The sequence below is a fragment of the Carcharodon carcharias genome, chromosome 13 (assembly GCF_017639515.1).
Source record: "Carcharodon carcharias isolate sCarCar2 chromosome 13, sCarCar2.pri, whole genome shotgun sequence".
NCBI classification, from domain to species: Eukaryota; Metazoa; Chordata; class Chondrichthyes; order Lamniformes; family Lamnidae; genus Carcharodon; species Carcharodon carcharias.
The window spans coordinates 101937269-101956216 of NC_054479.1; the positions used below are offsets into that span (position 1 = coordinate 101937269).

At 40.9% G+C, this 18948-nt stretch overlaps 1 protein-coding gene across 1 annotated transcript in view; it reads left to right on the forward strand.

Annotated features, from left to right (window-relative positions):
* LOC121285634 (mucin-5AC-like) overlaps nt 1–18948 on the forward strand; it is a 216452-nt gene that overhangs the window by 65090 nt on the left and 132414 nt on the right. The window contains exons 29-37 of the mRNA XM_041202273.1: nt 1679–1710; nt 3229–3324; nt 5644–5703; nt 9250–9312; nt 9961–10020; nt 10293–10352; nt 11484–11546; nt 17340–17396; nt 18544–18885. Of these exons, the coding sequence (XP_041058207.1) occupies nt 1679–1710; nt 3229–3324; nt 5644–5703; nt 9250–9312; nt 9961–10020; nt 10293–10352; nt 11484–11546; nt 17340–17396; nt 18544–18885 (833 nt within the window). The remainder of the gene's footprint in view (nt 1–1678; nt 1711–3228; nt 3325–5643; nt 5704–9249; nt 9313–9960; nt 10021–10292; nt 10353–11483; nt 11547–17339; nt 17397–18543; nt 18886–18948) is intronic.

Consider the following 18948-nt stretch of genomic DNA (forward strand, 5'->3'; position numbering starts at 1 on the left):
TAGCGCTGCTCAGCTTCTGTTCTTGGATGGTGGAGAGGCGTCATGAGCCACCTTCTCACCCAGCAGCCATCTATCAAGCCGAGCCGGAGCACTGAAGAGCCCTGGCACCTGGGAGTGTCTGAGGATGTAGGTGTCGTGGGAGCTGCCTGGGTACCTTGCACAGACTTGTAGAATCAGCATCCTGTGATCACACACTATCTGCATGCTCATGGAGTGGAAGCCCTTCTTGTTGACGAAGGCACTGGGATCACCTGCTGGCACCTTGATGGCCACATGTGTGCAGTCTATTGCACCCTGGACATGGGGGAAGCCAGCAATGGCCGAAGCCTCTGGCTCGCTGTGCCTGACTTGCCTGGTCACAGCGGAAGTGGATGGAGGTCAATGCACTCCTGAACAGAGCGTATGTAACCTGCTTGACACAAGTGTGGACTGCTGACTGGGAGACACCGCAAAGATCACCCACCGAGCCCTGGAAGGAGACAGAAGCATAGAAGTTGAGGACAGCTGTGAGCTTCAGAGCCTCTGGTATGGGGTGTCCACCCAACCAATTAGCGGAGATCTCAGGGCCAATCATCTGACAGATATATTTGACTGTCTCCCTTGACAGTCGGAACCTCCTTCGGCACTGCACCTCAGACATATTGAGGTAGCTGCTTCACTGCCTGTATACCCTGGCAGCAGGATAGTGGCGTCTTCTGCAGCCCCTTCCACCTTGGACAACCTCTTGGCTCTGCACCCCTTGTGCCTGTGCCTGTACTCCCAAGGTTGGCTCCCCCTGGAGGCTGAATGTGCACTCCTGACCTCCTCCTCCTTCTAGCCCTCCCTTCCTCCTCAGAGGAGTTGCCCCAATGGACAGATCAGATCCCATACCCAGGCTAAAGGAAGGCTTCCTGAAAGCTACAGGCCCGCAAAAGATTCCTCACTGCAGTGTACTGACCTGAAGGTTAGAAGTCCAGAAAAAGCTGCTGGGATGCGTTCTGAAGTACTGCAGATCACACAGTCAAGTTTAAAATACTTTCTCCAATGAATACTTCACAAAGCAGATTCACAACCCCACTGAGCCCTCTTATCCTGCCGGTGGATGAGGTTAATAGAAGAGTCTCTTACCCGCCTGCCCGTTGCGCCCGTGCGCCGACCCAAAGATCGCATGGGTGCCTAAAAATAGGTGTCGATTGAAGACTAAAGGGCCTTAACTGGCCTGTTAATTAATGGCGGGCACACATCAGACTTCATCATGTGCCTGCCCAGTGAAATATCGCAATGGCGTGCGGTGACGCTGGGATACTCGCCCGATGTCACCACGCATCATTTTACACGCGGACATGCGGGACCCGCCCCTCCCCGTACGTCAAACGGATAATTCTGCCCATACTTTCTGTTTCTCCAACAGCAGCCTACTTGTTGTTCCTTGTTCTCTCCACCACATATTCAGCAGCTGACCTATTAGCCACTTTGATCCTACCACCTGGAAGTCTATCTGTCTGCAGCTCTCCCTTGTTACCTTCTGCCCTGCATTTAAAATCCTCCCAACAATCTTCACCTTGAGTTGTGATTTCAGAGCCTGCAAGCTTCTCCTTTCCCTTTCTCCTTCCTGCTTAGTACCCATTTGTTTTCCATCATTCTGTAAAGCACTTTACACATGTCTCTCGTTGTAATACCTTATTTGTTTTATTTATAGTGTGTGCACCAATGGAATCACGCAGTGTAACCGTAAGTAACCTTTCTTCTCAGCCTTCAGTTGTTAGTTTAATGAATGTGTAATGGTTATTTGTATTTTGTTGCAGTACAATGCTTCTCCTTTTTTATGGTACAGCGTTAGTATTAGCAGCACCTGTGGTCTTCTTAATGTTTCTAAAGCAGTGCTTAAGTTCTGCACTTCAAACACAGGGTAAAAACTAATCCCACTGCAAGCCATTAAATAAGGTCCAGCACTTGAATGAATAGATGTTTTGCTAGCCGGTATGAGTTTTGATTTGACACTAAACTGGTAGGATCAGAGTCCAGTGAGCATCAGGCTTAATGATTTCTCACTGGATCAAACTCCTGAGATTTCTCAAGGTTGGTTCTAATTCTATTCATCTATTAAGTTCCTAGCCTATATTTTGGTTCAAGTTCACACAACAGATACTGTGGAGGTTTGCCCACATGTTTGATGGAAAATCAATGGGAAAGCTGGAAAAATGGCACAAGCAGCGTTCACACTATGTTACTGGGGTTTCTGTGGCTCTTCTGCTGGAGTTCTGGCAGATGGCTTTCACCACCACTGAGTTAACCATCAGTGGTTGATGTTAAATATAAGATGGTGTAAACATTTTACTGATCAGTAACATTAATGCTGAACAGTTACTACTTCACCGCTGCTTCTGAAGGAGCAGCTCTAGTGTGATGACTGCACTCTTCAAATATAACAAATAGTTTCTGCTGCTGAATTCAATATTTTATGCTAGAATTGTTTCATTGGTTCTGTCAATCTTCCAACATCAGATCTGAGTGGCTAATCTTTATATGAGAGCCTCATTGGTGAGTGTAAACTATTGGATTAGGGTTGCCAACCTCCAGGTTATCTCAGATTCTCCAGGACCTACTGAGGGTAACCCAGAATAACAAGGTGCATTCACAAAATCATCTTTTTTTTAAATACTTTTGCTTATTAGTTATGAAAGTGTTGGAGGTGTGAAAGAAAAGGTGGTTGAGTGACAGTTAAAAATCATTCAGTTGGATAATGAACAGGAAGGATTGCTCCATGAGAACAGACATGTTGGGTGCCTAAATGGGGCAGCATGAAGGCAGGGCAGTTGGAGGGAGGATATAATTTAATGAAATCTTCAGGGTTGCATCCAGCCACACACGCAAACATCTTTACTGGGTAGTTTTCAGCATTAGGACCTTACTACTACCCCATTCATACTCTTAACTGGGCATACTGAAGCCAATCCTAATGTTGCACTTGTTGTGAGTTCAGTTAGCTCAGTGAACTCATCTAGCATTACGCCCAGAATGGAACCTGTGCAACGTGTGTTTCTCAATACCCTGCCATGAACTACCTTTGACAACTGCATCATCATCATCTGCCTGATGTTTCAAAGTTTTTTCATCCTCTGTTTTGTGTACCTTATATACTATAGCATATTTGGTTTTATGCCATGATAGAAACCAAGTAATACTTCTGAAAAACATGAGAAACAGAATAGAACTGCAGTTTTATTTTAGGTTTGTTTGCTACAACAGAAATTACGGCCACAACTGTGAGCACAACAGCATCATCCGCTTCAACTCCATTTACATTATTGGTAACTACTACTTCCTCAACAATAACAAGCACAGGTAAGGAGATTCTAGTTTGTTATTTTAATTTTAAAAATTATACTTACAAAGTAATGTGATTTAGTTGTCACTGTGCATTATTTTATCTTCTTTAAGAGACAGATATCAAATCTGACATCACCCAAATTTGCAGTAGTTTATGGCTACTCTGAGATGCTGGACTGCAGTGTCATCTGTGGCTCAGTTCATAGCACTCTCATCTGAGATACATGAGTCAGTGTATTCAAGTCCCACTCTAGGAACTGAGTACAAAATTCCAGGATGACATTCCAGTAATGCTCTGACTTTTGGATGAGATGTTAAACTAAGACCTCTCAGGTGAATATAGAAGATCTCATAGTGCTATTTTAAAGAAGAGCAGAGAAGTTAATCCTGGCATGATAGCCAATATAAATCCCTCAGTCAACATCACAAAAATGGATTATTTGGTCATTTCATCACATTACTGTTTATGAGAGCTTGCCGTGTGCAAATTGGCCGTGTTTCCTACATTACAATAGTGACCACACTTCAGAAGCTGCTAAGTACTTTGAGACCTCTGGTGAGCGTGAAAAGCATTTTTTATATATATATTACATACAAGTAAGACCTGGGCTTCATGCTGGGAGCTCACCTGAATTATAATAAGGCCCAAGGATAAATCTAGGAGAATCCTCCCCATTCTGTTGCTGCATGCTGCCAAAGTCGCACCCAATTTCTGCCACTACAAATTTACAAACCAGTGAATTAAAAACATGTCTTTGACAATATAAAGTACCAAATCAAAAGGTTTCATTATTGATCCAAATAAAATTTTGCCTTCTATTGAATACTTACTCTGAAAAATCCACCTCTGGGCCTGAATTCATTTCTGTCCTATTAAGAGGTTGGTTTTGAATTGCAGAAGACATTAAAATGTCAATATCTTCCGTTGTATCGCCAGATTGCAGAAAAAATTAATGAAAGCACTCATCAAAATCTGAGAGAAATACAAGTACTGATATAAAATCATCAGTAAAGTGAAAACTGAAGATTAGAATGGCTTTCATAGTTATGGGAATTCATCAAGTAATTGATAGTGGATGCAAGATACCTTTGTGCCAGCTATGAACAATGATTGAAAAGTCAGAATTAATTTTTCAATAACTGACAAAAAGAGGCAAAATTATTATTATAATGCATTGACATGCTGTGATTTGAAATGTACTGCTTGACAGGAAGGTTAAAGCAGATTCAATAACAACATTCAAAACCGAATTGGGAAAAGCTTGAAAGGGGAAACTTTTACTATGTAGAAACAGCAGGGAAGGAGTACTAATTAGCTGCTCTTTCAATGAGTTAGTACAGATGCAATGGTCCAAATGGCCTCCTTCTGTATTCTATCATTATATGATTCTCTGGTTGACTAATGTAAAAAGCACACAAAAACTAAGAATGGTAAAAAGCAAATGGAAGGCTTTTCTTGTGTGAATTGTTATTATTTAGCTAAAATATTGGTAGCCATTTCCTTCAGGAACCTTGGTAGGGTCAAAGATATGATGCTAAAAATAATTAAATGAGCACCAACCCTGGAATTTCTACATAGTCTTTCATGTGCACTCATCATGAAGGAATACATAAGCATTCTTTAGGAAGGCTGGTCCTTCACTCATTATCTGCTGATGCTTCATCCTGAGCTGTTTCCTTGACAGTTTTTGTCAGCAGTGGTTTGCCATTGCCTTCCACTCTCAGGGGCAGGGTGAGGAGGTAGGACACAAATCAATCTCAGCCAGAACAGAAATCAAACAGACACTGCTGGTGTTATTCTGAGTCACACTTTAGCCCACTGAGCTAACAACTTGTAGTATGGCAGGATGCTGTCTGTTTGGGTGCCTGTAGTAAAAATTGTTTTCTTACCAGTTTACATGTTCTCTTGTAATTTGTGTGTTGCCTACTGATTGAAATTTAAACTCTCTCAAACTGTCCTGATTTAAGTTGGGTGTATTGGTGGTGAATGCATGTGCTTTACTTCATAAGAAACAATACAACAATAGGGGCAAGCAGTACAATTGGGTCCACTGTCACAGCTGTTAAACAATGTCTTCTTTCCATAGATATTAGCAAGTCTATTAAAATAACTCTGTTCTCTCAGTTTCAGCTGTTGCTCATTGAAAGTCCATTACTACCTGATTGTAAATGCATGGTCCTTTAATAAAAGAATAGATGTAATGGAAATGTGACCTAATTTTGTTTTATATATTTTGTTCAACACAAATTGCATTATCAGATGCAGAAAATCTGCTAGAGTAATTTAGGAATTGGGACACTGTCTTATGATTTTGAATGCCTACTATTTTTCAGAAATATCAGCAACAACAATAGCATCAACTATACCTGGCTTTAACACTGGCTCCACACCTGGTGAGTGATGGCTTCTTTCAATGTACAATAACAAAGCCTAAGACACAAGTATTCTGAATACAACTTCAAACCCTTGTCATTGAATATCTTTTTCTTTACTCTACTAGCAAAGTAGTGTAGTGCTGTTTGAGAGCAGTCATTAAGGGCTTAAATGTTGAAAAATAGCATATTACAACTTATGAAAAAAAACGCCTAAAATACACATTGTTATGATCCCAGCTGTGAAAATACTGAACAGGCCTGATGCTTATTAGGGTCTGGCTTGACAGATCATAAGCATTTAAAGAATATAATGTGTGGAAGAACCAATGGTAAGGAAATAAGCAGCAGGACTCTAAGAAAACCAAAAGAATCTTTTCTGTACAAACCTGAACAAAACAAACACATCTCTCTTCCATCCCCATCCCCACCCCCTTTCCAATCCTCTTTTTCCAATAATTTATCATTTTTAAATATATTTTTCTTTTCCCACCTATTTCCATTATTTTTAAATGTATTTCCATCCATTGTTTCATCTCCACCTTTTAGCCTATTTCGGTCCCTTCCCCCCACCCCACCCCCACTAGGGCTATCTGTCAGTTGCTCGTCCTGCTTTCTATCCTTAATGTCCCCATTAACACATTCCTTAGCTAATATCACCACTGTCAACACCCCTTTGTCCTTTTGTCTATGACATCTTTGGCAATCCCTTCTTTGCCTCCACCTATCACTGGCCCTCTATCCAGCTCTACCTGTCCCACCCCCCTCAAGCAGCTTATATTTCACCATATTTCTATATTTCCTCAGTTCTGATGAAGAGTCATACAGACTCGAAACGTTAACTGTCTTCCTCTCCGCAGATGCTGTCAGACCTGCTGAGTTTTTCCAGCTATTTTTATTTTTGTTTCAGATTTCCAGCATCCACAGTATTTTGCTTTTAGCAATAATGAATAGATATTCTGAGCAAATAAGATAATGATTCTAAACAATATGAGGCTCTTAAACTCAATTCAACAGATATAACCCAGCTTAACTTTTTTATTGAGAAATTCACTCTGATAGGCTTTTAACATACTCCATGCTCTGGAAGATGGTCCATTTTCGGTTGGATCTGGCTGCACAGGTCACAGTTCAGGTTTATGGCATATTCCCCCCAATGCGACCTCTGGGTCCAAGTATAGGTGTCACTGATGGTTGCATGCTATAACCCACCAGACACACATAGAGATAAAAACAAAAAAATAAAAACAAAAAAACTGCGGATGCTGTAGATCCTCACTTGGCGTCTTTTCCATAGACCCAATTCTCTAGAACCCCTTTCTTTCCTCTCTAAGCATAGAGAACTGAGGTCACCGGCTAAACACAACAGACTGGACATCTGCAGCCTCCAAGTCAGCATAGCTTACGTTAATGTTTTTTCCTAAAACAAACCAAAACTGACCAGCTTTCCCTTCAGAGCATAGTACCACCCTTAGCAATTTTCTCCATAGCAAACCCAAGGCTTTCTTGCTTCTAAAAGCCTTGCAGCTGGGTCAAAGGTTTGAGCATGGTTTTCAAACATAGGCATACTAAGCCAAACTGAAAATAAACAGCTCCAATGCACTTTAAGCAACCAAAGCTCTACACTCTGAACCTTTAATATAACCCACAACAGGAACAGTTATAACAATATAGTCCATAAATGAAGACAATGGAAGTCAGCCTCTATATTCTTAGTGAATGGAGCAAGTTTCAAATGGGTGATTAGATAGTGGAGTTTACACATGTTTAAAGTCATAGCATGCTAAGCATCACTGTGGGCAATTGTGCTTCAATGAATTCTGCTTTTAATAACTGGATATGCAGGAATTGACTCCAGATGCGGTATTCAGTTGTTGAATAACTGAGAGTATAATATTTGAGTGTCCACATTGTTGTTGTATCCACATCTCATCCTGTGATACTTGTTTTGTGAAGGATAGTATTGTGTTCTGGTCTAAAGTTCCCCTAGGCTTTCAAAGTGCACTAGTATTTTGTCAGCACAGTTTTGGATGAAGACTAGTTCAGTACTTTCAGCTTCAACTCAATTATTCCTTTCTTCAAGACCATTAGCCTATTATTTTTTAAATGATCTGTTGTAAATTTACACTTAATTATTTTCATGTATTCATATAAGAAAAATCATACCATCTTATGTTGAAAACCCACCAATGTTATTTTGGAATTGAGTCAGAATTTTGTAAATTTGAATGTCTCTAATATTTTTGAGAATTAACAACTACACCAGTGTCACCAACAACAACTGGCTCAACCACTGGCTCCACAACTGGTGAGAATAGTCCTTTCATTATCAATTGCAAAGTCTTAAATACAAGTGGTTTTATCACAGCTTCAGCTCCTTGTCAGTGAAAGTCTGTTCCCTTGCTCTACCAGCACTTTCTTCCATTCCAGCCGAAGAGCAGTGTTTATTGGCATAAATGTTGAACAAAGTTTGTTATGCCATATTTTGAATATCCACCTAATAGCGCACATCTTCCTTAAATAAATGATCTTAAAATAAGCCTCTCCTATCTTTGTGACTGGAACATAAGAACATAAGAAATAGGAACAGGAATAGACCATTCAGCCCCTCGAGCCTGCACTGCCATTCAATAAGATCATGGCTAACCTTCTTGTGTTTTTATTTCCACATTCCCATCTAACCCTGATAACTTTGATTCCCTTGCCTAACAAGAATCTATCAACCTCTGCCTTAAAAATATTCAATGACCTCAATTCCACCACCTTTTGAGGCAGAGAACTCCAAAGTCACACAACCCTCTGAGAGGAAAAAATTCTCCTCATCTCTGGTGGCATAGTGGTATTGTACTAGTGAGTAGTAATGTTCTCAGGGCCTGGGTTTCAAATCCCATCACAGCAGATGGTGAAATTTGAATTCAATAAAAAAAATCTGGAATTTAAGTCTGACAATGACCATGAAACCATTACCAATTGTTGTTAAAAACTCATCTGGTTCACTAATGGTCTACATGTGACTACAGACTGGAAAACATCTCAAATGGGTAATTATGTGAAGCAATTAAATTAAGCTTAACATTACACTGCTTTGCACTTATGTGGTCCATTATGCTGATAAGTGTCATTGAATTTTAAACATCTTGATAAGTGGGAAATTTCTCCAGATGGGAGATCAGGTAATCAGCCATTGAATAACTGAGGGTAATATATATTTTGTGAAGTATATCATAGTTTTCTGGACTAAATCTCCTTTAAGATTTCCATCTATCCTTGGTTTTCTAAGTTTCAGCACAGTGTGGAACGATAAAGGGTGACTGTAGTGAATGTCACAATTTCAGTCTTTCACAATGACACTTATTTGATGGAGAGCTTGTCAGTGGTGCAGATGGAATGCAATTTATAAAATGGCAGGATAATGTCCAATCCGGCACCTGTAGTAATAGGATTTAATCTATTTTACAAACTCTCTTGTAACTTGTGAATTCCCTGCTGACCGATATTGAAACTCATTCAATACTGTCCTGATACTAGTTCACTGGATTGATTGTGAATATATTTGTTTTCCTTCAGAAGAAACAACTACAACAACAGAGACAACCACCACAGCTAGTTCTACTGCCAGTTTCACACCTGGTGAGTGATGTCTTCTTTCATTAAACATGAGGAAGTAATTTAAAATCAGAACGCAATTACAGCTTAAACTCCCAGTCAGTGAAAACCCCTTTGTCAGACCTGGTTCAGGGGTCACACTCTCACTTCAGAGGATGGTGGGATTAAGTCCGCATCCAGAGTCTTGAGCATGAAGTCCAGTCTGATCTTATCATGTTCTACTGAGGAAGGACAGCACTGGGACTGAGGTGTGAGCTGTTGGATTAGAGGTTCAGTCAAGCCTTTGCCCACACTCTATGGTGGCCATTAAGGTTCCAGTGGCATTATTTCTGAGATGAGTAGGGAGTTCTTCCCAGGATCGTGATCAATGTTTCTGCTTGAACCAACGATTCTAAGAATAGATTTTCACAAAGCTCTTTGTGCTATCTGACTGTGTTCAAATCAAGTGACACCTTTCCTTCACTGCAACAGTGACCACACATCAAAAATAATGCCTTGGCTATAGAGCACTTTGGGTCACATCAGGTGCCAGATGAATGCAATACATTTAATATTACCTGTGGGCACATTTTTTCAAATGATGAAATGTATACCGAGTCTCACTTCTCTCAAAACTGTCCTAGTTCAAGTTGGATGATTTGGTTTTTAATGCTTTTGTTTGTTCTTCTGAAGAATCAACTACAACAACAGGGACAAGCACCACAAGTGAGACAACTGCCAGTTCCATAACTGGTGAGTGATATCTCCTTTCAATATACATTAGCAAGTCTATTAACATAAGAATGCTTTTCAACTTCAGAACCCTTTCTGTGAAAATATATTACTTCCTTCTGCTCAACACTGAACCCAAATCATTTTGAGGGATGTGATATAATCTAAACATAAGATTTTCTCATATTTCAAGATCAATATATGTCAGATTGCCTTGTGGTGAATGTCCGTTAAAGCATGTTTAGGAATTGCATTGGAGACTTGTGGTTTTGAATATCTTTACTGTTTTTCAGAAGAAACATCTTCCACAGTACCACGTACTGTAACTCTCTCTACCAGTGTTTCCACAACAGGTGAGTGATGGTTTATTTTGTATTTAATAGCAAGGCCTTAGACGCAAGTGTTATTTTTCAACTTCAGCTCCTTGAAAGTGAACGTCCATCCTTTGCTCTTCTAGCAACTTAGTCCATTCCTGCTCCAGGTCAGAGACTATTAGCTTAACTAGTGAACAAATTTCATTGTGATTTATTTCAAAAAAGCTGTAAAACAGGTATATTCCAAAAATGAAGACCATTCACGTCAGCCACTGTATTTTAATTGATTGGAGCAAGTTTGAAATGGGTGATTACATAATGGAATTTACATATGCTGAAAGTCATAGCATGCATGTTGCTGTGGACAAGCATTTGATGAGCTTCAATGAATTCTGCTTTTATTATCTGGATATATAAGAATTAACTCCAGTCGGCTGGTATTCAGCTGTTGAATAACTGAGAGTATGAGCTGTGTGTATCCAGTGTTTCGTAGCATCCACATCTCCACTTGTGACACCTGTTTTGTGAAGGATAATATTGTGCTCTGGTCCAAGGTTCCATTAGGCTTTCAAAGTGCCTTAATTGTCAGCAAAGTCCTGGATGAAAATGTGCTGAACACATTCAGTGCCTGAAAAATTAGCTTTCAAAATGATACCCGCTTTGAGGACAGATTGTCATCATACAGCTGGAATATGCAACTTATATTACAGCATGGTACTGATTGATTGGACATCTGTAATAAGAATTTTCAAATCCTTCATGAGTCCTCTTTTCATTTGTGTAATAAGTGATGCTTCTGTTGAAATAGTCTCAATACTGTCCCAATTCAAATTAGAATGTATTGGTTGTACAATCTTTTGCTTTCCTTCAGAAGGAACATATTCATAAACGGTGACAACCATGACATATGCATCTACTGCCAGTTCCACAACTGGTGAATGAGGTTATCTATTAAAGCAGAAGGAACATTATTTGAACTGGTTCAGTTCTTTCAGCTTCAACTCAATTATTTCCTCTTCGAGCTCTTTGGCCTATTATTTATGAATGATGTACTGTAAACTTACACACAATTATTTTCATGTACTTAATAAACATGAAGCATGTCATGTTATGTTGATGTAGGAATTGAGTAAGAATCATGTGACTCTGAATGTCTTTAATATTTTTCAGAAGGACCAACTACACCAGTGTCACCAACAACAACAACTGGCTCAACCATTGGTTCCACAACTGGTGAGTGATGGTTTCTTTCATTATAAATGGAAGGCCTTAGACGCAAGTGGTTTTATCACAACTTCAGCTACTTGTCAGTGAAAGTCTGTTCTCTTGCTCTTCCAGCATATTCTTCCATTCCAGCCGGAGGGCAGTGTTTATTGGTATTAATGTTGAACAAAGTTTGTTATGCCTTTTTTTGAATATCCACCTAAGAGCGCACATCTTCCTTAAATAAATTGTCTTAAAATAAGCCTCTCCTGGCTTCATGACTGGAAGACATCTCAAGTGGGTACTTAGATGAAGCAATTAAATTAAAGATAACATTAAACCACTCAGCACTAATGTGGTCTGTTTAGGTGATATTTTTCATTTAATTTTGAATTAAACATCAGATAGCTGGGAAATTTCTCCAAATGGGAGATCAGGTAATTAATTAGGCTCTTTGAGCCTGCTCCATCATTCATTATGATCATGGCTGATCATCCAACTCAATAGCCAGCTCCCGGTTTCACCCCATACACTTTGATGCCTTTCACCCCAAGAGCTATACCTAACTCCTTCTTGAAAACATACAATGTTTTGGCCTCAACTACTTTCTGTGGTAACGAATTCCACAGCTTCACCGTTCTCTGGGTGAAGAAATTTCTCCTCATCTCAGTCCTAAATGGTCTACCCCGTGTCCTCAGACTGTGACGCCTGGTTCTGGACTCCCCAACCATCGGGAACATCCTTCCTGCATCTACCCTGTCTAGTCCTGTTAGAATTTTATAGGTTTCTATGAGATACGCCCCTCATTCTTCTGAACTCCAGCAAATATGATCCTAATTGTCTCAATCTCTCCGCATATGTCAGTCCCGCCATCCCAAGAATCAGTGGGGAAAACCTTCACTGCACTCCCTCTATAGCAAGTACATCCTTCCTCAGATAAAGAGACCAAAACTGCACACAATATTCCAGGTGTGGTCTCACCAAGGTCCTGTACAATTGCAGCAAGACATAAAAACAAAAAAACTGCGGATGCTGGAAATCCAAAACAAAAACAGAAATACCTGGAAAAACTCAGCAGGTCTGGCAGCATCGGCGGAGAAGAAAAGAGTTGACGTTTCAAGTCCTCATGACCCTTCGATAAAACTTGAGTTCGAGTCCAAGAAAGAGTTGAAATATAAGCTGGTTTAAGGTGTGTGGGGGGACGGAGAGAAACAGAGAGAGAGAAGTGGAGGGGGTTGGTGTGATTGTAGGGACAAACAAGCAGTGATAGAAGCAGATCATCAAAAGATGTCACCAACAACAGAACAAAAGAACACATAGGTGTTAAATTTGGTGATATTATCTAAACGAATGTGCTAATTAAGAATGGATGGTAGGGCACTCAAGGTATAGATCTAGTGGGGGTGGGGAGAGCGTAAAAGATTTAAAAATATTTAAAAATAATGGAAATAGGTGGGAAAAGAAAAATCTATATAATTTATTGGAAAAAAAACAAAAGGAAGGGGGAAACAGAAAGGGGGTGGGGATGGAGGAGGGAGCTCAAGACCTAAAGTTGTTGAATTCAATATTCAGTCCGGAAGGTTGTAAAGTGCCTAGTCGGAAGATGAGGTGTTGTTCCTCCAATTTGCGTTGGGCTTCATTGGAACAATGCAGCAAGCCAAGGACAGACATGTGGGCAAGAGAGCAGGGTGGAGTGTTAAAATGGCAAGCGACAGGAAGGTTTGGGTCATTCTTGCGGACAGACCGCAGGTGTTCTGCAAAGCGGTCACCCAGTTTACATTTGATCGCTCCAATGTAGAGGAGACCACATTGGGAGCAACGAATGCAGTAGACTAAGTTGGGGGAAATGCAAGTGAAATGCTGCTTCACTTGAAAGGAGTGTTTGGGCCCTTGGACGGAGAGGAGAGAGGAAGTGAAGGGGCAGGTGTTGCATCTTTTGCGTGGGCATGGAGTGGTGCCACAGGAGGGGGTTGAGGAGTAGGGGGTGATGGAGGAGTGGACCAGGGTGTCCCGGAGGGAGCGATCCCTACGGAATGCCGATAGGGGGGTGAAGGGAAGATGTGTTTGGTGGTGGCATCATGCTGGAGTTGGCGGAAATGGTGGAGGATGATCCTTTAAATGTGGAGGCTGGTGGGGTGATAAGTGAGGACAAGAGGACCCTATCATGTTTCTGGTAGGGAGGAGAAGGCGTGAGGGCGGATGCGCGGGAGATGGGCTGGACACGGTTGAGGGCCCTGTCAACGACCGTGGGTGGAAACCCTCGGTTAAGGAAGAAGGAGGATATGTCAGAGGAACTGTTTTTGAAGGTAGCATCATCGGAACAGATGCGACGGAGGCGAAGGAACTGAGAGAATGGGATGGAGTCCTTACAGGAAGCGGGGTGTGAGGAGCTGTAGTTGAGATAGCTGTGGGAGTCGGTGGGTTTGTAATGGATAACTTTAAGTCTTGAGCTCCCTCTGCCATCCCCACCCCCTTTCTGTTTCCCCCTTCCTTTTGTTTTTTTTCCAATAAATTATATAGATTTTTCTTTTCCCATTATTTTTAAATATTTTTAAATCTTTTATGCTCTCCCCACCCCAACTAGAGCTATACCTTGAGTGCCCTACCATCCATTCTTAATTAGCACATTCGTTTAGATAATATCACCAACTTTAACACCTATGTGTTCTTTTGTTCTGCTGTTGGTGACATCTTTTGATGATCTGCTTCTATCACTGCTTATTTGTCCCTACAACCACACCAACCCCCTCCACTTCTCTCTCTCTCTCTCTCTCTCTCTCCGCCACCGACCCCCCCCCACCCCCCCACACCTTAAACCAGCTTATATTTCAACTCTTTCTTGGACTCAAACTCAAGTTCTGTCGAAGGGTCATGAGGACTTGAAACGTCAACTCTTTTCTTCTCCGCCGATGCTGCCAGACCTGCTGAGTTTTTCCAGGTAATTCTGTTTTTGTTGTGCAGCAAGACATCCCTGTTCCTGTACTCGAATCCTCTGGCTATGAAGGCCAACTTACCAGTTGCCTTCTTTACCGCCTGCTGCACCTGCATGCGTACCTTCAGCGACTGCTGTACAAGGACACCCAGGTCTTGTTGCATATTCCCCTCTCTCAATTTATAGCCATTCAGATAATAATCTGCCTTCCTGTTTTTGCTACCAAAAATGTATTACCTCACATTATTCCACATTACACTGCATCTGCCATGCATTTGCCCACTCACTCAGCTTGTCCAAATCACACTGAAGCATCTCTGCATCCTCCTCATAGCTCACCCTCCCATCCAGCTTTGTGTCACCTGCAAATTTGGAGGTACTACATTTAATTCCCCCATCTAAATCATTAATATATATTGTGAATAACTGGGATCCCAGCACCGATCCCTGCGCTTCCCCACTTGTCACTGCCTGCCATTTGGAAAAAGACCCTTTTTTCCTACTCTTTGTTTCCTGTCTGCCAACCAGTTTTCTATCCATCTCAATACACTACTTTAATTTTACACACCAATCTTTTATGTGGGATTTTGTCGAAAGCCTTCTGAAAGTCCAAATAAACCATATCCACTGGCTCCCCCTCATTTACTCCACTAATTACATCCTCGAAAAATTCCAGTAGATTTGTCAAGCATGATTTCCCTTTCATAAATCCATGCTGACTTTGTCCAATTCTGCCACTGTTTTCCATGTGCTCAACTATTAAATCTTTTATAATAGACTCTAGAATTTTCCCCAGTACCGACATCAGGCTGACTGGTCTATAATTCCCTGTTATCTCTCTACCTCCCTTTTTAAATAGTGGGGTTACATTAGCTACCCTCCAATCTGTGGGAACTGTTCCAGTGTCTATGGAATCTCGGATGATGACCACCAATGCATTCACTATTTCTAGGGCCACTTCCTTAAGTACTCTGGAATGTAGATTATCAGGCCCCGGGGATTTATTGGCCTTCAATCCCATCAATTTCCCAACACCATTTCCCTACTAATAATGATTTCTTTCAGTTCCTCCCTCTCACTAAACCCTGTGTTCCCCAACATTTCTGGTATCTTATTAGTGTTCTCCTTTGTGAAGACAGAACCAAAGTATGTATTTAGTTGATCAGCCATTTCTTTGTTCCCCGTTATAAGTTCCCCTGTTTCTGACTGTAAGGCTTCCTACATTTGTGTTGACCAATCTTTTTCTCTTCACATACCTATGTAAGCTTATACAGTCAGTGTCTATGTTGCCCGCAAGCTTACTCTCATACTCTATTTTCCCCTTCTTAATCAACCCATTGGTCCTCCTTTGTTGAATTCTAAACTGCTCCCAATCCTCAGGTCTGCTGATTTTTTCTGGCCAATTTGTGTGCCTCTTCCTTGCATCTAACACTGTCTCTAATTTCACTTGTAAGCCATGGTTTGGGCACCTTTCCTGTTTTACTTTTGCGCCAGACAGGAATAAACAATTGTTGCAGTTCACCCATGCGCTCTTTGAATTACCTATTACCTATTACCTATCCACCGTCATCTCTTTAAGTAACGTTACCCAATCCATCATCGCCAACTCACACCTCATATAATCGTAGTTTCCTTTATTAAGATTCAGGACCCAAGTTGCAGAATCAACTACGTCACTCTCCATCTTGATGAAGAATTCTATCATATTATGATCGCTCATCCTCAAGGGGCCTCGCACAACTATATTGCCAATTATTCCTTTCTCATTACACAATACCCAGTCCTCTTGTTGGTTCCTCAATGTATTTGTCCAGAAAAACATGCCGTATATTCTCCAGGAATTCCTCCTCTACTGTATTGTTACTAATGTGATTTGCCCAATCTATATGCATATTAAAATCACCCATAAGTACAGATGTTCCTTTATTGCACGTGTCTCTATTTTCCTGTTTAATGGCATTCCCAACATGACCACTACAGTTTGGGGGTCTATATACACACCCCACTAATTTTTTTGCTCCTTAGATGTTTCTCAGCTCTATCAATACAGATTCCACATACTCGGAGCAAATATCTTTCCTCATTATTTCGTTAATTTCCTCTTTAAACAGCAATGCAACTCCACCACCTTTTCCTTTTTGTCTGTCCTTCCTAAATAACGAATACCCCTGGATGTTCAGTTCCCATCCTGGTTACCCTGCAGCCATGTCTCCATAATACCTCTGTCATGCCTCTTTACATCTGCTGGCGCAGTTAATTCATCTGCTTGTCTTGTTTCAACAACTTCCAGACAGTGGAATCCATTTCTTCACACTTGTTGATATTTAGTCCAGAATTTCCAGAGTGAACTGGTTGATAACTAACACGTTCAGATGAAGATCAATCAGAATGTGCACATGAGGAATAATGTTTTATCCATGTTTCTGTATGTACCGATCTCTCATGGAATCTACTGGCTCACCAATGTTTACCAAATCTTTTCCTAAAAAACAGCCTGACATTTACATATTATGGAAAATGTTCAATGCACGTTGATGGTGATAGGCAGCATCTTTTTCAAAGTCCAATAGTTTCAAAAATGTATCTTATCAAATGATGTTCCCCTTAAAATGCTGTAATTGTTCATATTCTTCCATTTTCTTCTTTCACCTGTAACATTAAAGAATATTTTTGAAACAAAACCAAATATGTAAATATTGATTTGTCTTTCTCATGTTTAAATTTGGTCCTTTGTACTCGAAGTTAGTTGAGGTAGTCAGTAGCTGTTGTCAATACTTTCCTCATTCTTTATGCCTTATTGTCAATTAAATAACCAAATGCTGGAACTCTATTAATGTTGCTGGATTTGCAGTCAGAGTGCAGCAGTTTTCAATGCTTTCCTTTACCTTCAGAAGTGCCAACAACATCAACAGTAACAACAACTGTGTCTACAGCCAGTTCTACAACTGGTAAGTGATGCTTTCTTTCAATATCTCTCTTTCCCCTGTCAGACAGTCCCTTGGGTTCAAGGATGACTTGCTTCCATTCTGGTTTGAGGAGTTCCAACATAGCAATTAAGCCCAATGCACAATCTGTAAGTTCTGCCACATGCAGTGCAGATGGTGTTTGGAGGGTGGTGTAGTTGACTTGTTTAGACGTGTGTGTGCTCTTTCCGCTGACTCGAGTTTGTCTCTGTGATGAATCTCTCAATGTGTCCGGTGTCTTCCCAAATGCAATGTCTTCATTATGGTCAATCAGAGGCCAGGGACTCCCATGAATCGACAGGGAGGTCTGACCTCAAGGGAAAGCTTTGAGGACATCCTGGAAATGTTTCCACAGCTCTCTTGGGAGTTTCCTGCTGTGACCTAGTTCTGGATAGAGCAGTTGCTTTTGGAGTCTAGTATCAGGCATACAAATGACATCTCCTGCCCAACAGAGCTGGTTTTGAGTAATTGTCACCTCCCTGCTCAACATGTGGTCTTGGGAGAGGATGAGCTGAGTCTCAGGTTTGTGATACTGGATCTCAATTCTCATTTCAATTACTCTTACAAGTCTGCCTTGATCAACTTTGGCCCAGACAATGCAGGTCCATCAGTTCAGTCCTTTAGACCCAAAGCCAATTCCTTGGGACGGGATTATTTGAAAAGTTCAGTGTTCTCAATCTACAAACAATGGCATTTTCACAATTACAAAAACGCTGTTGTGACAAGTTCTCCCGGAGGAGTTTTTCCCAATCGGAAGAATTAAATAATGAATGTTTTAAGAGTTTTAACTGCAAATTTGTACACATCTCCCCACATCTGTCTCCTTGGGTTGCTAAATCATCTCACAAACATTTTCATTGCGATTTTCCACTCTGTTACTAAACTGCGATTTCCATTCACAGCTGCTCGCTGGCTGAACACTTTTCAATTCTATTAGAATCACTGCCAAATATTGTGAAAAGGTTTTCCCTTGCTGTGATGTTGATATTAATAATGTTTCAGAGTATTATCATGAAAAAATGCATTTGAAGCATTTACAAATGCTGATTTGCTGCTGTCACTTTGATGGTCCCCATTGGTTAGTTCATGAGTGTCTCATATGTTCTCCTACGTTTCCCCTTATCTCTTACAGAGGTCGTCTGCCATGGCAAATGGTCACCCTGGATTAATGAACATACACCTTCTGAGGACAACCCAGGCGATTTTGAATTGCTTGATCCCAAAGATAATGAATACTGTTCCTACCCTTATGAAGTAATCACTAACATTCAGTGTCGATTTGTTGATCAGCCTGAGAGACCAATCAGCGAGTCACCAGACAATGTGACATGCGACAAAGACAAAGGGCTCACCTGTGTAGTCTCTAAAAGTGCTTTGGAAGAGAAAAGATTTTGTTTTGACTACCAAGTTCGCATTTGCTGTGAGCCAGTGTCACCAGTGAGCACAACAAGCACCAGTACAACCTCCACTTCAGGTATGTGAGAAAGATATTTGCCAGTTCATAATATCTTCATGTTAAATCATACTTGTTTATAAC